Genomic DNA, 20137 nt, shown 5'->3' with positions numbered 1-20137 from the left:
GCAGACCATGGAAGTGACAGGTGGTCTCTAGTTTGGAAGAATCATTTTTTAATAAACAGCTAACAAAAAGACAGGTTTTAATAAGAAGCTCCCTAATACAAACAAGAAAAAAGTGATTTCTGCTCTTTTAGTCCTGTTACTTTCTAAAGAAACAAAATAACTGAGGAAGCCAGTCAAATAATGGACAATTATGATTCTCATATCCATACAAATTCAAAAGGGTCACAGGGAAACAGGGTATCACACTGGGGAAACCATCTGGGACAGGTGTCTGGATATGACAATTCCAACCCCCTTGAAACTAATCAAAACTGATGCACCACAATGCAAGAAAGGATTCAAACCTAGCAATGCTGCAAGAGGCTTTTCCAGGGATGAATGGACTGACAGCAAGTATTTAAAAGAAACGCCAGTACAGTACACCTTAGTGCAGGACTAGGAGGTGCTTATCGACAACTGACCAAGGAGACCCTGGTGGCCACTGGTCAGTAGACTATTTAGCCAAGGGGCTGATGCACCCTAACAGCTGACCCCATCTCCCACTCTCAAGTACTTCCACTTCAGCAATATTATTACTTTTATAGAGATTTTCCAAAGCTTGCTAAACTTTTGATAAAGATGGCCATGTTCATGCAACAAGTTCAGCATTCAATGTCCACTTATCTTTCAAACTAATTAGCTATAACCACTTTGTCAAGTAATCTCATTCCCCTTTTTATCACCAGGCAACAACCACAGCCTTAAACACTCAGCCTGCATAAATTCCTTTTTAGTTATTTTTTTCATGTTTGATTTTGAAAATAGGATTACTTTTAAACTCAATTATAAATGACAGATTTAGCAACATGCACAGATAAGTCCAATCTGAGCAGCAGCTCAGCATGCAGTACTGAAATAACTGCATGTTAGTGACAAGGGAATGAGAGATATAAACATTCTTAATTTGTAAAATGATGTGAAATGTTCTGCCTCATACTGCTAGGTATTTTTTAAAAAAATTCAATTTATGTATCCTTCTTGAGCACCTACTTTTGAATATTAAGACCCATTTGACAAATTAAAGGGTTGTATTTTTCAGCTGAGACACTATCCTTAGTATTATAATGTCTGTATTATTAAAATGTATATTTTCTGTTCCTTGATTGTCTTACTATTTTTTAAAGATTTTTGAGGAATACTTTCTCCTTTAGGGCTATTTTCTTTTTTGGACTTTCTCCTTTTTTTGGGGCTGTACTCATCTTCTACATAGCATCACCAGAAAGGCCTTCAACCTCAACACTAGAGGTACTTGTAAGAAATATGGTCTCTAATATGACATGATGTAGTTATAATTTTACATGTTTTTTTTATGGCTGAAGCCTTCTGGTTAGTATTGGGCAGGTAAGGGAGAGCACAGCCATCCTGCTCCAGTTCTTTAGCCAAATTCCGGAGGTGCTGGGAAACAGCACAGTGAGCACTGGCAGCTGTAGGAGGGAGCCTGGCCCATTGCTCCTGGCAGCATCTTCCCTGCTTTCGGGCACTCCCCGGCTTAGGTACCTGTGGAGATGCAGTGAAGAAGCACAGACCAACTCTTAACCCCCTGAGTCCTTCTAACACATTGGAGGGTGGTGTGGCTGTGTGTGACCAAAACACGGTGTTGGCACAGGCAGCCACAGCCAGGCAGCACCTGCCCTCCCAGGAATGCCAGGGCTGTGACCAGGGAGGACAATGCTGGCCAGCCTGTTGTCCAGGAAATTGGATTCCTTACCTAATCTGCTACAAGCAGTAGCAGTTACACACTCCAGAGAGACATTGATTAGTTATTTATTTCAGAGTGGTGCAAGCCTGGTTGCTCAGTGGTGTTCCACACGCCCCTCTGGACTTTCTACACCATTATTGATGCACAGAAATTCAGAGTTAGGAACTTTACAAGTACAGCCCCTCTACTGATTAGTTAGAAATTTTCATACAAGCTACATAGCCCCAGCTAACCTCGACACATGGGCAACGTCTTTTTTATCTTTAGGTGTGATTTTTAGTATTATAATGAACATAGTTCAGCTGGCCCTCGAGTATTTTCCCAAGTTAGCAATGTATATGTAGACATGGATCAACATCTTGATTTATTACATCCTTAAGGTTTCTCAGCTTGCAGATGTCCTTGACTAAGGATGCTAATTGTTATCTGTTCTACTGACAGACATCATCTTGACTTACTATATCCATATTTTACGACTACAAGCTTTAAGCTTTAGTTCCCGGATGCTCTAAGGGATGCTGGCTGCTGCCTCTCCCACTGGTAAGGTCTCCTTTCTTGCTGATTAGGCTTGGAAGCGTAGGAAGGTCTGACACCAAGGCACGTTCCGGCTTCCCGTAATCTTTCCCTGTTCCACGTTCAGGGCAGGCCGCAGCCCGGCGGGCCCTGGAACAGCGGCGCTGGCTCCTCCCGAAGGAAGTGACGCAGCGCGGCCGTGGGAGCGGCGGAAGCGCCGCCAGGAGCAGTAAACAAGGGCCCCGGAGCCGCTTCCATCTTGGAGGAGCCCGAGCTGGAGCCCGTCGGGGACCATGGGCAGCGTCCTGGGCCTGTGCTCCGTGGCGAGCTGGGTAAGGCGGGCGCGGGGGCCCCTCCTGCCCACCGCAGGCTCGGAGCCGGCTGCTGATGCTCCCCCCTTCTCCTCGTCCCCCCGCCCTTCCCTCTCCTCTTCCCTCCCCACCGGGCCTCGCCCTTCCCTCTCCTCTTCCCTCCCCACCCGGGCCTCGCCCATCGCATCCCAGCGCCCATGCTTCCCGGGGGCGGCTGTGGCGCTGCCCTGCCGTCTGCTGCGGCGCGGGGAGGCCACGGGTCTGCCCACCCTGGCCGGGCTCTCTCGGCCCGAGCGGCCGCCCCGCTCCCCCCGGGCAGCGCCGTGTCCCCGCCGCGCCCCCCTCGGGCTGCCCCGGGGATCCCCAGGGGTCCGGGGGATCGTGTCGCTGCGGCCGTGGCGAGCTCCCTCCAGCCCAGGCAGCGCAGCCTGGGGCGCTGCTCGTTCGGCCTTTAATCCGTGTTGCTGCCCGGGAGGTGTCACCGTGTCCGCGGAAATTCCCTCTCTCCCTGAATCTGTAAAGGAGCCCGAGTCACTAAATGCTTTGAACTCAAGCGTTTCTTTCGGGAAAGTTAGAACTCGCGTATTTCCCTGGTTCTGATATTTGTGTTTAATTCCTCTTTCCCTTGGCTTTGTCTTGAGCAGCTCCGCCCTCTGTAGCACCTTTGTCTTACCGAGCCATCGCTTTCTCATGGCACAGTAATCCGTAGTGTTGTGTCACCACCGTGCTGAGCATCTCAGCTGGCTTTTCTTAATGTGAAACAGTAGCTTGAGAAGGTGCTAAAACTGTTGGCACTATAAAGAAAGGCCAAGGGGCTGGTAAAGAGTCCAGAGCTAAGGCATTGCTCTTTTATCGCTAAATGATGATATGTCTTTCCAAGTCCAGTCCCTATGTATGTAGACATAATCAGGTGGACTGTGAATTTCTAGATGTTTGGCTTAAAAATGTCAGCAGGATTGTGAAAATCTGAAAATAGAATAAATTAATTACCCATATTTAAACAGTTCGTGCACATGTTTTAGTGGTGTAACAAAACCTCGTATTTATCCAAGCTCCTATTTTTTGTACTATCAGAATGGATAGGCTTTGGCTCCCCTGGTACAGGGATGTTTAATTAAGAGACATGATACGTAATTCCCTAATCTTATGTACGGATTGTATCAAATGATCCTAGAATTGGAATATCTGTATGAGTTGACTTTCAGGACGATACGCATGTCCATAATCAACTAGAACACTGAGAATGTCCTGTTAACCAAGTACTGTCGGTGTTCATTTCCCTCTTATTAACATTTTAAACACTACCCTTAGCCAGTTAGACTTTAATTACTAGCTGAATATAGTTAACATTAATATTTTATACCACTGTTGAATATTCAGTGACAGTGTGACTATAGGCTTTAATTCAAATGCTTGAATTAATACATATTGCATTTTCAAGTCAAACAGACTTTCTGAGAACTGATAGGTCTTTGTAGTGCATGAAGAACCCTTGTCTAATGCTCTTGAGTGTTTGCTTCTCTACAAAGAAATTCAGCTAATGGCCTGTTGGATAAAATGTTTGCATGGGAATGTAATCTTAATTAGTCAGATTTACTGTGAGCATCTGTCCCGGATCCCTTCCTGTAAAGTGCCCAAACAAATCAGCGTGAAGGGTTTTTGTTGGTGGTTTTATTTTTCCTTTCCACAATGGCTTTAAAGTGTTAATTTTCTTTCTACATTTAAAACCACAACTCATCAGCACTTAAAACCTGTATGATAGTTCTTAATATGAGAAATCTCTCCGTGCTGATCTCTAAGGATATGTCAGTACAAACACAGTTTGTGGCCCTGAGAAAGACACTGTGAGGGTGAGGGAGCAGCTGAACGAGATGTAGTGGATTTGGGCTAGTGCAGACTGTGCTGTGCTGTGACTGGGAAAACTTTCCTGTGATAATGCTGTTGTCAGTGTGGCCTGAGCTCCATTGCTTCTCTGCAGGGGCACGTGTTGTGCCATGCAGAGCTGCTCTGCATAGCGCCTCAGCATCAGGCCTCATGCCATGCTTGTTTCTTCAGGACGTCTTGCAGTGTGTTACTGCTTGTTGTAGCTCTGCCCTCCTGTGTGCTGATCAGGCAGTGTTTCACTTTAGTGTTTTTAAGAGCGAAGGTGAGCTTGTCAGAGGTGGTGGAGTAGGATGGGCGCAGTGCCACTTTCCCTCTGCTGCATCTTGCCTCTATTGCACTGTTCTCTGAAATAGCTGAGCTGCTGCTTTTCTCACTTTAATATTCTCTGTCAAGGCAAGATCTTGATGGATTCAGTGTCTTTAGGTGTAAGAGTGAGGATGATGTAGCTAAAACCTGACTAGGCCCAGTGAGGAACTTAGAGTTTTTGTAAATAGTTAATTCATTATGTAATAATTTAGTCATTACTCCAGTAAGAAGATTACGTTTGATATTAAAATCTTGTTCTGTGTCCGTCAGGGGTTGTAACCTTTGACTTTCAGTGATTTTTGTGGGTTTTCTCTCTCCTCTCCTGCAATAATGGTCATGTTATGTGTTCCTCATGCAGTTGCCACTGCTGCAGGAAATGAAATGACTAGTTTAGCAGGCATGAATTAACTTGTTTGCCCAGCTGGCTGCTCCCAGAATAGGTCTGTGGGTTGTCTTTTCTTATTTTGCTTGAGTAAACACCACCAAGCTGCTAATTTTTCTTAGAAATGTAAAGGGATCTGAGTTGGTTGGTAGGTACAAAAGTTTCTGGATGGCAGTAGATTTTATGCAGTTGAGATTTTGCAAGTGTTGTCTAAGCTTCCTTATGAAAACAAGATAAAAACTAATTGTGGAGTAACTTTTTGTCTGCATGTCTTAGCTGAGTCTTATGTGGGGAGTTAAGCTTTGATCAGCATGGTAGTGTCTTCCTGTTTGCACTGTTACGCATGTTTGTGGGAGGCATGCTTCAAATTTAGGAAGACTGTGGCACAAGCTGTCCTTGTCTCCTCTGCTGATAGACTGAATTCCATGGCATGAATGTTTCTTGCTTTCTCTTCTTTTTGAAGTCTGCAACTTGCTAGAAGTGGTTTTGCCAATAGTAAAGTATTAGTTTGTTGGAATGGTCTATATTTCGATCTCTTTTGCCAAAGAGAAAGGGATTTGGACTGTAACGTGATTCCTTGTAGAAATGGTCAACTTGTATAAATACTATCAGTTATCAATAGGTGTCTTTTGTTCAGAGATGTGCATGATCACAGCTTGAAAGCATGAGCTGTTTGGGGGCAAAGATTTGGGCGCAAGGTTTTGAAAGCTGGTGTGGGAGTTCAGACACCAAAGTGAAGTAAGTTGCCTGTCTTGAGGCACATTGTTTCCCAATGAGGTGGAGATAGTCACCTTTATTTCAGCTACTGCCAGCATCCACTGTGTCTCTAGAAACGTGCTTTCCTCTGTCTTTCCCATGGGGCGCTCAGTAGCAAGCTGCTTGAATTATTTAGGTATTTAACAAACAACTGAACACTGGATTCATCAAAGAAGCGACTTTTTTACGAGGTGCTCCTTTCACCAAATTTTCTGCAGCACATGAACCTAAGGCATATATTCTAATCTGCCAAACTCAACCTTTCATTCAACAGTATCTTTGGAAATACTAACGCAGACAGAATTAGTTCAGTAAAGTAACTTTTTGAACAGAGATACTCTTCACTAGAAAAGCTGTTTGTGTGTGTAGGAAATAGCATAATACAGTAATACTATAAAATTCTGATGCATTCTGAGCCAATATTTGCTGTGCATTTCCTGCTTACTAAGCATGGATGCCTCTAGTGTAGTTGCTTGTAGTCATAGAACAGCCTAGAAGGATCTCCTGGTGCATCTTGCATGAAAACAGAGGCCTAGATGGGATGATTTAGTGCCTTGTCCAGTCACATCTTGAAAACCTCCAGTGATGGAGACTCAACCTTTGGGAAGTTGTTGCAGTGACTGATTGTTCTCAGTGAAAACAATTTATTTATTATATCCAGGTGAAATGTCCTGTAATCAACACCTTCATATTATTTATACTATAATGATACTGAGTGGAGAAGGTAAAACAGGGCAACATAATAGGTTCTATATCCTGAAATAGTTATAATGAAATACTCCCTAGTTTCACTGTTGTAGCAAGACAAATGTAGTACTGAAATTTTCGAATTCAAAAATGATTTTGCAGCATAGTGCAGTGAAAATCTTGGCTTCTCTATCCTCAGGAAGGAACACAAGTACAAAAAAAACCAACGTGGAAATTATTTAAACAACCCAAGTTTGTGAGTCCAGTGTGTGGGTTGAACAGTTTCAATCTGTAAAAATAGATAATGAGCCCTTTCCTGGGAGCTTCTCAGGAGGCTGCCAAGAGTGTTGTGGCAGTCTCTCTGCTTTTCCCTGCAAGCCTGGGGCCTTTCTGGTAGCAGCAGACTTGCTGGCATTTTTGTTTGTCATATGACTAAACTTCTGAGAACTCTTTCTGACACAGTCCGGTCATACTGGGTGATTGACATGCCCTGGTCATGTGACCATGTAACTAGTCATGTCCTTATGTGACTGACTGGGTGTCTTTCATGTGGGGATGAACTCCTGTGGCTTTTGTCACATGGTGGTGTCCCTGGAGGTGTGCTGGGGAGAGGCTGGTTTTAGCCCTGTTCTGTATCTTTGTCAGAGGTAGCACGGTTGTAGCTCAGATAGGGCAATGCTCGTGTGTTTTGATTGTACCTTTCCTCTTTTGGCTAATGTTTACTTGTGGGACCTTACCTTTCTTTTGCTTCCTGAATTGTCATTCAGCAAGTGTCAGAGAATTATTTTTCTCTCCCCAACCAATTCCTGGTGATGTAGCACTATCTGTTCCCTTTCTTTCCTCCCACAGTTTTCTGTTTAAGTAGAGGTAAATTTTTGCCTGGTTTTTCCCCCCCTTCTAGTATTACATCTGTACAGCATTCCCATCCACTTTCACTGTTGATATTTGGTGTCAATAACACATGTAGTGTCTATTTGCTCAGTTCTTGTCTTTTGCAAGCTAGCAGAAGTTGATTTTGCAAGCTAACAGAATGATGTGATACGTGAGCAGCTGCTAATGCAAAGCAATTTGTAACCTAAGTTTTAAGGTTTTTTTACCTGCTTTTTGTGCTCCAGAAATGTTTATGGCCCCAGTGAGAGGGGCAGAGCAACTCTGCCAGGTGCTGAAAGTGTACCTACACCGCAGTTGTGCTTGTATTTTTTTCCTGTGTTATATTTGTTTAATTTCTGCAGCTGTGGAAGGGAGGATGTAGTTGCTAACTGAAAGCAATCCCTGTATCTCATTTAGCTGAAATGAAACAAAATTCAGGAGGACAAATGAGCCTGAATCCAGTCTTTATTTCTTCTGAATGGATCAGTGATTACTTTTGACATGGCACTAATTTCACTGTACAGTGGCACGTCAGGAAGCGCTGTCAAGGTTGTTAGGTGGCTTCGTAACATGTTGCAGGGACTCAGGCTGCACTAGTGGTGGGATGCATAGGATGAGTCATTTTCCATTATAAATTCTGATGATCTATGAGCCTGATTAAATATTGAAATCTAACAATGCAAAGCTTTTTAAATAATTTATGTTCTGTCTCTCTCAGATACCATGCTTGTGCGGAAGTGCCCCGTGTCTGCTCTGCCGATGCTGCCCCAGTGGGAACAACTCCACCATAACTCGGCTGATCTATGCCTTCTTTCTACTTCTTGGCGTGAGCGTTGCCTGTGTGATGTTAATACCAGGCATGGAAGAACAGCTGAAGAAGGTCAGGTTACTTTATTGCTTTTGTTACTTTATTTGTTTGGTAGAACAGGTGTTACAAATAATAGTAATTGATATTTTGAAAGCCTGGATTTTATTTGGAATCATATAAGTTTGCTGCCACCTGTGCTTCACAGTCATCATTCATTTGATGGTAGATCAAATAAACAAAGAACTTTTGGAAAATCACTCTGTAGATGAAAAGAACTATTTTGAGGAAAGTTGCACCTCTCCTTTAATAGAGCAGGAAAAATAAAAACTTGTGTGAAACAAGGAAATTGATTTTATGTATGTGCAGTGTCAAATTACGTACTAGGGAGATGCTTGTATTTGTGGCACTTGATTGATTTCGATTGCGGTTAAAAGAGAAAAATAACAATGATCTAAGATGTCATTAATCATAGCAGTGTATTTTTAACTCAGGAAATTAGGAAGTGCTTGTAGGATTTTATAGTTTATTAGTTGTATAAAGATGTGATAGTGCATGTAAAATTAGAGAGTGATACTGTGAGTTACGGTAGAGCTTATAGTTTCACTCAACTTGAGCTGCAGGTACTGTATTTCTGTTAGTTTTTGCTTTGCTGTCTTTTGTTGTTTTCATTAGATAGTTACTTTGGTTAGGCATACTTCTGATTTTTTTCCCCCCAGAATGATTCATCTGTAAATGTTTATTTCAGTGTGGTATAGTGACCGCTCTGGAGCTTTAGTGAGAGCTATCTTAGTCACCTAGGAAAGAAAATTACAGCCTTCTGGAGTATGATTTGACTTCTATAAGATGTTGCTTGCGTTCTGGTAGTGACTGGAAAGAATGTTCTCAGCTGTTTCATATGGAAGTTACAGATACACCTAATTGATGGTGATGTTAACATATTTTGGGAGAGACTGAGACTGTTTTAAAGTGATGTGAGCATGCTGCCACCTGCACCTCCTGGCTATGTCACAACCCTGATACTAACTGCCAAGTCAAATTTACCAGTTTCCAGATCTTTTACTTTTCTTTTGATTCAGATTAACAAGTGAAAACTGCATTTCTTTGAGAAGTTCCAAAATTGCTAACAACATAAAAAAGCCCTTCTCTTACTAAGATCTCCCTCCCATTCCTGGAAACATTCCATGGTCAGGTTGGATGGGACTTTGAGCTACTTGATCTCGTTGAAGATGTCCCTGCCCATGGCAGAGGTGTTAAACTAGGTGATCTTTAAAGATCCCTTCCAACACAAACTGTTCTATGATAAGATTTATTTTTGGCTTTGTTTAGAATTTGTCTATGCAGGATTTTCTTTATTGAATGTGTTTGATATTCCAGTTGGACTGTAACTGTACGGCCCTTCAGTGTTGTATTTTCTAACAATGTTAAGAGTTGCATAATATTACAATGTTGATGATTTACATATTGGCAATTTATTAGTATACATTTACTCGCAGGAGGTCTTTTAAAGATCACTGAAGTGTGTTGTATTTTACCACAGATTCCTGGATTTTGTGATGGAGGGATGGGAACAAGTATTCCTGGTGTGCACGGCCACGTGAATTGCGATGTACTAGTTGGTTACAAAGCTGTGTACCGTGTGTGCTTTGGCATGGCCATGTTCTTCCTCCTCTTCTCCTTACTGATGATCAAAGTGAAGAGCAGCAACGACCCAAGAGCAGCAGTGCACAATGGGTGAGATGCAGAAATGAGAACTCAGTTAGTGATTAGTTTCTGTGAGAGGAAAAGATCCATGTGGCTTCTGCTTTTCAGAGCCTAAACTATGACATTGGAATCCATCCAGAGGTTTCGCAAGATTAGAAATTCCCCTTTTGTCCAAAGGCAATGAAGTTCAGAGATGAATAATGGCATTACGTTTCATTCCACTGAGATTTTTTCAACAAATAGATTAAAAAGCCTCATTTGTCCCCTGGGACTTCTGTTCCTCTTAACTTTGAAGTTTGTAAGGGCTTGCTGTTTTCTGAAGAATTTTGTGTTAAAGGTTATGACAGTTAAACATATATATCTATATAGATGTATAAAATGTATCTTTATCTTTCTGCCATTTTTGTTTAGTCTCCCTTCTGCATAAAGAAATGAATTATGTATTTAGTTTCTGAGTTTTCCAGGAATTTTGTATTTCATTTTAGTTAGAATTACCATATGGAAGTATATAGTGGGATTTCAGCTTGCGGGTTGACAAAAGTGGTGTTTTCATCCAGTCTCTGTCTATGTGTAATATACCTTCTTGAACCAAGATGATGTAAATATTTGTAAGAGGGCATGAGGCTGAAAAGCCCAAAACCATTTATGATGCTTAGCCTTGGCGGTCACAGTGCTTGCTTAGACTGCTGCTTTTTCAAGGTGACTGTATTTAACAGAAGCTGTGAACAGCTAAGCCATAAAAATGATGAAGTAGTTTTGTTTTATATTCAGTATAATAAGATTAAACATGTCTAACATAAAATGAGAAAAAACTTCAAATTATTTCTGTAGGGGAAAATAAAATAATTAAGGGTGACCAGAATATTGCTTTATTTACTTCTTTTGGTCTAAAGAAAAAGAGAACAGAGTACAGTATTAAGATACATTAGCAGCAGTAACTCAGTTCAGCCTTTCCCTAGATCCTTCTTTATTCAGGAGAATATACTTGTTAGGAGCAAGAAGAAAATGGTTCGGGTACATTCTATGTCAGCGCTTTGTGGTTTTTTTACAGCAAAAGATACCTTTTATGTGATGTGGAATGTTTGTACCTAAAACTGCTTAAGTGTTTGGGATTTTCTTGATACCCTTATTTTGAGTTGTGCTTCGCAGTACAAATTTTGGTACTGTTTATGCAGCCCATAGCAGTTTATTCTTCTTAGCCAATGTACTATCAGCACTAGGATAAAAGGAAAAATTATGTTTGTTAACTGTTGCTGGCAAAATATTTAATAGTATTACTTCCAACACTTCAGTAATGACTAGTTGCTTCAGTAAAATGCATTACAATTGGGTTTATGAAAAGCTTTATGGCTTTTGATTTTTGAAATTGTATGTGTCTTCAGTAATACTTTGCAATGTAATCTTCCTGTCCATGATTTGAAATATATTATGTTTTTCCATCTAGTGTTCTCATGCTTGCAAGTTAAGCCCAGTAATGTGGTCCAGTGCCATTGTTCACCTTCTCTGCTTTTTTTGCCTCAGCTTTATAATAACTATAGGAAAAAAAATATATTTACAGGATAGTTGCTGGCTTACACAGAACACATAGTTGCTTTAGGTGTTATTTCAGATGAGTATTGTTTTCAGTTGTCTAGCAAGTTATAGGGTACAGTGTTAAGATCCCTTAAAATATCTGGAATTAAAAATCCTCATGTGAATTAAAAAAGTAGTTTTAGTGGGGTTTGTATTGCATTGTAAATGTTATAATTTAATTCAGCTTTCAAACTGGGTTTAATCACTTTGCTATATCCCAGGGAATTAGTCAGTTTTTTCCAATATTCTACACTTCTATCATCTCGCATAGTTCCTTTCTACACAATTGGAACTTATTCCTCTGGTCTCCATCACTTGATTGTAACAGCCAGCAGAAGAGATTAAACTTGTTCAAAGTATGGGAAGAAATGAGAAGGGATAGGAAATTTGAAAACCATCCAAGTGTTTGACATTGTGTGTGGGTGATACATGTCTTTGTGCTGTTATGTACAGTTTTGAATACATGGAGATGGCACCATGCCTGTATTCGGCACTGCCTGTCACTGTGATCAATAAAAATAGTCTTCACCTTCTTACACTTTGACTGGCTTAGCAGTTTGAAGTTCCCTATACAGTTTGTATTTGGGGTGAAGTGAATCTTTGGTGGAATTTGGTGAATCCCTTCTATGCTTTCTAGGAAACATCTGACCTGTTCTGTTGGTCTGTGAGTGCATATCTTTTACTGGGAAAGCATTCCAATGCCACTGCACTGAAACTTAATTGTATCTTTTCTGGGAAGTTTAAATAATTTGCTTTTGTTCTTGTGATAAATCCATATAAGATGTAGGCTAAAGAGTCTGAAGTTGTGTGGGAAGAATGTAGGCTTTGGTACATCTCTCTTTTTTAGGAAGTGAATGGGAACTGGTAGAGATCTCCAGCATGTATTCTGTTATTGTATGCACCAACCAGATTTTTATACTAAAAACAGGTAGGGATTTTTTTAGCCCATTTTTTTCTGATATGCAGGTAATCTCACTGCTCTGGTTAAAAACATTCTTAGGAAAAATAAAAAACAACTCACAATTGGCTTCATTTGTAATTCACAACTATGATATCTTGGGGAAATGTGTCAAACTCTGTCAGTCTAGCACAGTTTAAACATGATTTTCTGAAGAACAAAAATTGTGGACAGATAAAATTAGATCTTCTTCATATTCCAAAAAAAGCAATTAAAGAATGAGTGAATTAAAAAAACAACTCTTACGAATGTGCATTTCTGTGAATTAAACCAGATGCAGCAGTTGCTGGACTTTTTTTTTTATTTCCCTTTAGATTCTGGTTCTTTAAATTTGCAACGGCACTTGCAATTAGTGTTGGAGCTTTCTTCATACCAGAGGGACCATTTACAACTGGTAAGGGAATATTGCCTTCTACTGTATCACGGTGCAATTGTAATGGGTTTTAAAACAAAGGCCAAGTGCATGCTGATGTCTTACAGTTTTAATTGTAGCTGTCTAACTATAGCACTTCTCTGTGTTTAGGGACATGAGGACAGGGTGATGAATTATCTTTGGTTCTTAACTAGTCTTGTTTTCTCTTTCAGTGTGGTTTTATGTAGGTATGGCTGGAGCATTCTGCTTTATTCTTATTCAGCTGGTCTTGCTCATTGACTTCGCCCACTCCTGGAATGAATCTTGGGTTGAAAAAATGGAGGAAGGAAACTCAAGGTGCTGGTATGCAGGTAAAGGACTGTACTACAATCAAAGTTTAAATTTCATTTAATGTGCATTATATTAAATAAGTTACTCACTGAACAGTGAACTTTACCAGAGTGCAGAAGGGCTACTTTGTGCCTCAGACTGTGTAGTTCAATTCCATTGATGTCCTTCTGATGTCAAGTTAAATAAGGAGGAGCAGGGAGGGGAGAAGCAGCCTCTGAGTACTAATCCATGGGAGCAGGGCGTCAGTTTCATAGAACTACAGACTGGGTGAGGTTGGACTGGACCGCAGCAGCTCATCTTGTCCAGCCTCTGCCCAAGCAGGGTCATCCTTAGAGCACAGGATTGCTGTTAGGACCCGCCCGTGAAGGCGCCATAATTAAGGTTCTTAATAGTAGGTGCCTTGGGGCAGATTAGAGTGAGAGGACACTAAATGACTGGTGTTTATATAAATGTCAGGTTTATTTCAGAACAATTTGGTTGCAATAGAAAGGAGCTAAGTAGCCGTTGTGGTTGTTATCTGCAGAAATACAGCAATATAAAAGCATAAAAATAACACTTAAGAAAATGTGTAAGGAAAAGAAAGAAAGAGAAAGAAAGGAAAAGAGTAGAAAAATAACACCATCCGTTGATCCAGCGACAAGACTTGATGCAATTTGTATGTCCGTTTTCTGAAGTATCGGTCGCAGTCTTGATCCACCGAGAGCAGAGGAAGCCCATGAAACACTAAGTGCAGTGGGTTACTATAGGCTGAGATTCAGTTGGGAACGCCCATATACCTTCTCTGGCGGGGGGTAGAGTTTTACACTGTCTGATGCAACACTGGATCATGCAGAGTCCTCTGGTCGAAGGCCCCAGAAATTAGTCTGGGGGCGCTTCAGGGGTCTTTGATGGTTTATGGCACCTGCCAAGACATGACAGCTGCCTCTCACTTCAGTGTAGTTGAACCTGTTATACTCCATCAGAAGTAATTACTACCTTCAGGCCCACGTGTGAATGTGAATTTTCTGTGTGAATGTGAAAAGGGATGGGGGGGTGGTGGTTTACAACTGAGTCAGTTGCGTAAGGGAAGACATTGACATGATAAAAAGCATTATCCCAGGTTATGGCCTCTTCCCCCATCTGATTCAAAATCCAGCTTGTTGCCAAACAAAGGTCGGTTTGTCATGCTTAGCCTCCGGTGATGAGTGCCCACCCCCTCTGCACCTGGGCTGTTCTTACGCAGATCCGAGGTAGGCAGATCCGAGGTTTTGCTACCGCACAGCCAAAAACTCTCCTCCTCCCCTTCGGTTAAGGGTGCAAACCTGGACTCAGCAAAGCACCCTACTACTTTTGCTAATGGTCCATTGTTGGGTCATTAATCTTTTACGTTCCAGTTTCTCACAACTGCATCCAGTAATGCTGCAGACTACTGAGAACTTCTTTTACGTTTCAGTGTCCAGAACTCTCATTGTATACTATATGGAGAACTTGATAATCATGCAATATTATTTCAATTTTAATAGTCTCTGTTATAAACGAGTTTAACTATGGTTTTGTCTCCTCACAGCTCTGCTGTCAGCTACAGCTGTCAACTATCTGCTGTCTCTTGTGGCTATTGTCTTGTTCTATGTTTATTACACTCATCCAGAAGGTTGTTCTGAAAACAAGACATTTATCAGTGTTAATATGCTGCTGTGCATTGGTGCTTCTGTAATGTCAATTCTGCCAAGGATTCAGGTACAATTTTAAATCTGTAACCTCTTAGGCTTTTTTTTTTTGGTGTGTTATAGTATAATTGTGCCCGAGACTTTTAATTGCCTAACCTCCTCGTTTTTTGACTCTTTTGTATAGGAATCTCAGCCGAGGTCTGGTTTGCTGCAGTCTTCAGTGATCACAATTTATACAATGTACTTGACTTGGTCAGCTATGACCAATGAGCCAGGTAAGTGTAGTAGCAATGCAGAGCTTTTTGGGTAACCATTTCAGCAGTAAATTGTATCTTCACCTTTTTTGAAGGCAGCATTAGAATGTGGTACTAGAATGTTCGAGGCAGGACTCAGTAGTTTGTGTTCTCTTCCTCAAACCCCAACTTTGTGTAACAATATTGAAGAATTTGTTATTCCAAAGATAATGTTTTTCACTTGCTCATATTGTATGGGAGAATTTCTAGCTATTACTGGCAGGACTGCAGTATTCTAAAGCTTAAATTTTGCAATTACTGCAACTCCTCTGAGGTGTCTGTGAGATTCATCTCTGGCAAGTTTCATATTTGTTGGGTGACCAATATGCTACTGATTGCATTTTTCCAAACTGAGGATTTAAAACCAGTATAAATAAATGTTGTCAATGTTTATTGTGTCTGAAAACAGCTTAGCATCTCTAAAAGTAAATTAATTCAGAAATTCCAGTGATTAAAATAAACTACCAAGCACTGATTTTAGTGGTTTTAATTGGATCTCTGGCCCTTTTATCTGAACTATAGACAGTCTTCTCTGCTTCTGTGTCACAGCATACATGAGTCATAGCAAATGCTGCTAGTGACTATGGAGAAGTAAGATTGTCTGCTACTTTCAGCTGTTCCATCAGTATTAACTGTGGATGCTGTGGGTTGGGAACTGCTGGTAATATGAAACCAACTTACTAGCAGTGTTTTCTAACTTTGAGATGACTAGCACCCCATCTATAGAAAGGTATTTGTCAAACTTGCTTTTTAGTGGTAGAATTTCTAAAACTTAATGTGCAGGGATTTTTGTTTTGCTGCATCTAATTATGAGATGGAACAGTAAAGCAGTTGATGCATCTCTTACATAAATTTAAAATCCTTTTATCTGCTCAAAGAGACAGATTTTTGTGCCACATACTGTCATTTCCATGCTTTAGAGAGACTCAATAGGCTAAAATTAGATTAAAAGCTTTTTTACTTCAAGACTGTCAGAGTCATGAAGTTCCTTTCTAGTACCATGCATTCAAAGTGGAAATGTGCTATTAAATTTATTTGTCCTGTTCTTGTTTTATGTAAGTTCTCATGCAATTTCCCTCACAGATAGGCGCTGTAACCCAAGTTTGCTGAGCATCATTGGCTACAACAGCACTACCATTCCAACCCAAGGTCAGGTGGTGCAGTGGTGGGATGCACAAGGAATCGTAGGACTGGTTTTGTTTTTGCTATGTGTTCTCTATTCAAGGTAAGGTTTCTTAAAAAAAATTCTATTAATTTGTATTACTTATTGTTTTGGGATACTAAATTGTGTTTATTTGGGTAACTGTACCATGTCCTTTCCTGTTAAATACAGCATCCGAACATCCAACAACAGCCAAGTTAACAAGCTGATGCTGACCAGTGATGAATCAACACTGATAGAGGATGGAATGCCCAGGAGTGACGGTTCCCTTGATGATGGAGATGATGTTCACCGAGCCATAGATAATGAGAGGGATGGAGTTACTTACAGTTACTCCTTCTTTCACTTCATGCTTTTTCTGGCATCACTGTATATCATGATGACACTTACCAACTGGTACAGGTATTTACATTTGATAATATATTTTGCTAATAGTGAGCATACAAGATGCCATCTTTTGCTGGACAAGGAGGCACAAGTTGTATGTTCCTGAATGTAGGTCTTGAATTAGCCTTCTCAAGGGAAGTGTACCGTTTCAGCTATATTTAGTCTATTGTATTTGGAAATTGAGTGTAGCCAGCCTCCTTCACATGCACCTATCGTATTTCCAAGGATAATTCTCATGATTCACTGGACTGCTGAAGTACATCCTGCTGAAGTGAACAGGAGAAAGTCTTAAAGTCTATAACAACTTACAGCTAGTAAACACTAAGCCTGTGTCTGGTACAGTGAGCTAGAAAAAGGAGAAATGGGACATGTTATATCAGCAGGTACCCATGTACTTGGCACTGGTGTCGCAGCACCTGGAGTGCTGGGTCCAGTTATGGGCTTCCCACTAGAAGAGAGACATGGACATACTGGAGATAGTCCAGCAAAGGGCCCCAAAGATGACAAAGAGATTGAGGCACCTGTAATATGAGGAGAGGCCAAAGATCGGGGACTGTTCAACCTGGACAAAAGAAAGCTCAGGGGGTCTCATCAGTGTATGAGAACCTTCAGAGAGCTCTTCCACCCTCAACCATCTGTGACAGGGCTTGGTGGATGGAAATTAGGTTGTCAATAACCTGAAAAAAATCCTCACAATAAAACAGTCCTCCTGTGTGTGAATTGTTACTAACAGGTGGATCAGATGTTTTTCAAAATTTAAAAATACAAATTTATGGTCTCTGTAGTTATTTGGCAAAGAACAGTTTGTATCACAATAGCAATACTAGAAAGGTTCTTCTTCAGAAGTAACTTAATCAATACTGTAGATCTGATTTATGGCCCTGCGTGGGTCAATATGACATCAGTATGATTAGTTTTTCTAGGTGTTGTCTTTTGGCAGGGTAGAATACATTATTTGGATCTCTTAAGTGCTATCTATTTACTGCCTTTCTGCAGATTTGCTTAGAGATTCCTTGTAATCATTTTGGCTTGTTGACAGCTTCTCTTAAGTATTTTTTGTGCTGCTGTTTTCCACCTTCCTGTGACATCAACTTACAGATAGTGTTCTTGTATGAACCGGTAGAACTGCCTGGAATAAGGTTAGATATATCCTTTGAGGTGTGACTTGCTGTGAAAGCTGTTGAAGGATGGCTTAGTACACAACTATGTTGTATAAACAAAACTTGCAAATTGCCTGTTTTCCTTCTTTCACAGTCCGGATTCTACTTATGAGACCATGACCAGCAAATGGCCATCTGTCTGGGTGAAGATATCTTCCAGCTGGATTGGCATCGTGCTGTATGTGTGGACTCTGGTTGCTCCACTGGTTCTTACAAACCGTGACTTTGACTAAGCTGTGCTGCTCTCCAGGGAGATTGTGTCAGCTTCACCGCGTCTTTGAAACAAACAGTATTCCAGATAATAGTGCAGTTGTAAATACGTGTGTGTGCGTGTGCTGTCCATGTAGTAAACCCTGCTTTATTCTGCATGATTACCTTGATCGTTTCTTTTGTCATTTCACTAAATGACTTTTTCTAGCTGAGCTCAATGATAATTGCTGTTACGATGGTTTTCATAGGATTACTCCTAGATTGAGTGCTTTGGGAGCATGAGATGCAAGATCAAGAACTTCTGGAAGTATGTTTTTTCCCCTCAATTGCATTAGTTTTAGGAAAAAAAGTGCAAGTTAATTAGGGTAACTAACAGTGCTAGGTCAGGCTTTGCAAGTAAAGGAGGGGCTGCCTTTGATGATCCGTTGCCTTGATTCCAAAAGTAAGCCTTGATTAAGCATTGCTAGACTCAAAATGGAGCACATTGGAGTTTACTGGATGTCTTGCAGCACTTTGACACTAACACCATGCCGAGGGCAGCAGTACCTTTAGCACAGATGTGAGATGGGGAAACTTGCACCTGGAGCTGCAGAGGAGCCAGTGTTCTCCATGGTGCTGCTGGGTCTGATGTGTCTCATTGCAGACAGGAGGACAGGCACCCTGGGGAAAAACACCCTCACGTCAGATGCTCAGAAGCATGTTTTTAAGGCACCTGTTTACAATGTGCATCTACGTCTTATTCTGTTTTTTATGTAGTTTAAATACGATAGCTGTGCTGTAATTTATTGCTGTTTTATGTGCCACTTTCTTCTTGGCTAAGCTACAATCACGGACTTTCTAAGGAGCCGAGTGGTGAAAGCTGTGTAAGCCCTTTAGAGGAATTTTTTGAGTATTGTGATTAAAAAAGAGAAGTGGAGGAAAACGAGCACTGAAATTATAGTAACTAAAGGAAGGGGTTTGCATTTACTGAGGGTTCAACTGAAGTGTTTCTTAAAGTATTTGGGGCTCTAAATCATGAAATCTCTTACTGTATTAGGTGTTTTTGCTTGTTGTCCATTGCCAGAGATGGACTTGAGCCTAGAAAGTCTAAATCCAGGCATGAGGTAAGACGTCTGTCTGATTACAGTACTATAGTTCCTGTGCAGTTATGAAATCTTAAAAGCTTTTGTGCTTGCTGCTTTGTAACTGAAGTACATAAGCTGCATTATTTATCTATTACTTGTTACAACTTGAGACTAGAGCAGCCTGACTGGGGACCCTGGAGCCTGCAGCAGATGTCATGCTCATCTCTTACAGTGGTGTTTGTAACTGTGACTTCCTGTTGCTATTCTCTAAGCTTTTAATTCTGAACACTGACATTTACTGCAAAAGTCTAACATGTCAGGCAAACATGAGATGGTAATGGAGAGTAGTAAAGGCTTGTAATAATTTGGAATATGTTGTTACCTTATTAATAAATAAATTTGGATGAAGATGTTCCCTGACTTTTGATGTTTTGTACTGTGCCCAAGGGGGTGGTCCCATGGTGTAAAGGAGAGCACTCTGGACTCTGAATCCCAAGGACCTGACTTCAAGTCTCAGAGGGTACCATCCCCTGGCAGTTCAATGCCTCCCTGCCATCCGATCCTGTCAGGTCTTGGATGCTGAGCAGGGCCAGCCCTGGTTAGTACCGGATGCTGTGACAGTCCCGAGGACTTCAGTGTCACTGTCCAAGCTCGCTCGGCCGTGGCAAATGGACCTTAGGACTTAAATGGTGGGGCCAGTTCTGCGCACGCTGTGCCTCACCTGAAAAATCCACTGTGCAGGCTGGAAGGGCACACCCACGTGGGGGAGAGCCCTTCCCAAATCTTTGTTTGTGAAGTCTGGCCATACACACATACTGTGGCCAGATGTGGCTGGTGCAAGGTTTGGTGTTACATTCTCATCCCCTCTTCCAGGGATGGTGTATAAGCACTGTCAGGTTCTGAGCAGTAACAGCTGACAGAAGCACACCTGTAAGGCAGCAAGTCCCCAGCAATTTGGGAGATCAGTTACAACCCCCAGGGTGAAGTTCTCTGTCAGTTCTCTCTGTGCCCCTCGCACACATAGCT

At 41.3% G+C, this 20137-nt stretch overlaps 1 protein-coding gene across 1 annotated transcript; it reads left to right on the top strand.

The window, feature by feature from the left end:
• Positions 1 to 2448: 2448 nt before the first annotated feature.
• On the top strand, positions 2449 to 19524 carry SERINC1 (serine incorporator 1). The gene is made up of 10 exons (XM_071548990.1): positions 2449 to 2583; positions 8166 to 8327; positions 9793 to 9986; positions 12801 to 12880; positions 13072 to 13209; positions 14736 to 14905; positions 15020 to 15110; positions 16212 to 16353; positions 16462 to 16692; positions 17932 to 19524. Exons 1-10 carry the CDS (start codon positions 2545 to 2547, stop codon positions 18068 to 18070), a joined length of 1386 nt encoding a protein of 461 aa, XP_071405091.1. The 5' UTR covers positions 2449 to 2544; the 3' UTR covers positions 18071 to 19524.
• Positions 19525 to 20137: the final 613 nt, after the last annotated feature.

Source organism: Pithys albifrons, chromosome 2 (genome assembly GCF_047495875.1).
Source record: "Pithys albifrons albifrons isolate INPA30051 chromosome 2, PitAlb_v1, whole genome shotgun sequence".
NCBI classification, from domain to species: Eukaryota; Metazoa; Chordata; class Aves; order Passeriformes; family Thamnophilidae; genus Pithys; species Pithys albifrons.
This window is presented reverse-complemented; position numbering and strand designations above follow the sequence as displayed.

Coding starts and splice junctions, on each gene's coding strand:
- SERINC1 (XM_071548990.1), top strand. CDS start 2,545: ATGGGCAGCGTCCTGGGCCTGTGCTCCGTGGCGAGCTGG. Junction 8,328..9,792: donor TGGAAGAACAGCTGAAGAAG/GTCAGGTTACTT, acceptor ATTTTACCACAG/ATTCCTGGATTTTGTGATGG. Junction 14,906..15,019: donor CAATTCTGCCAAGGATTCAG/GTACAATTTTAA, acceptor TCTTTTGTATAG/GAATCTCAGCCGAGGTCTGG.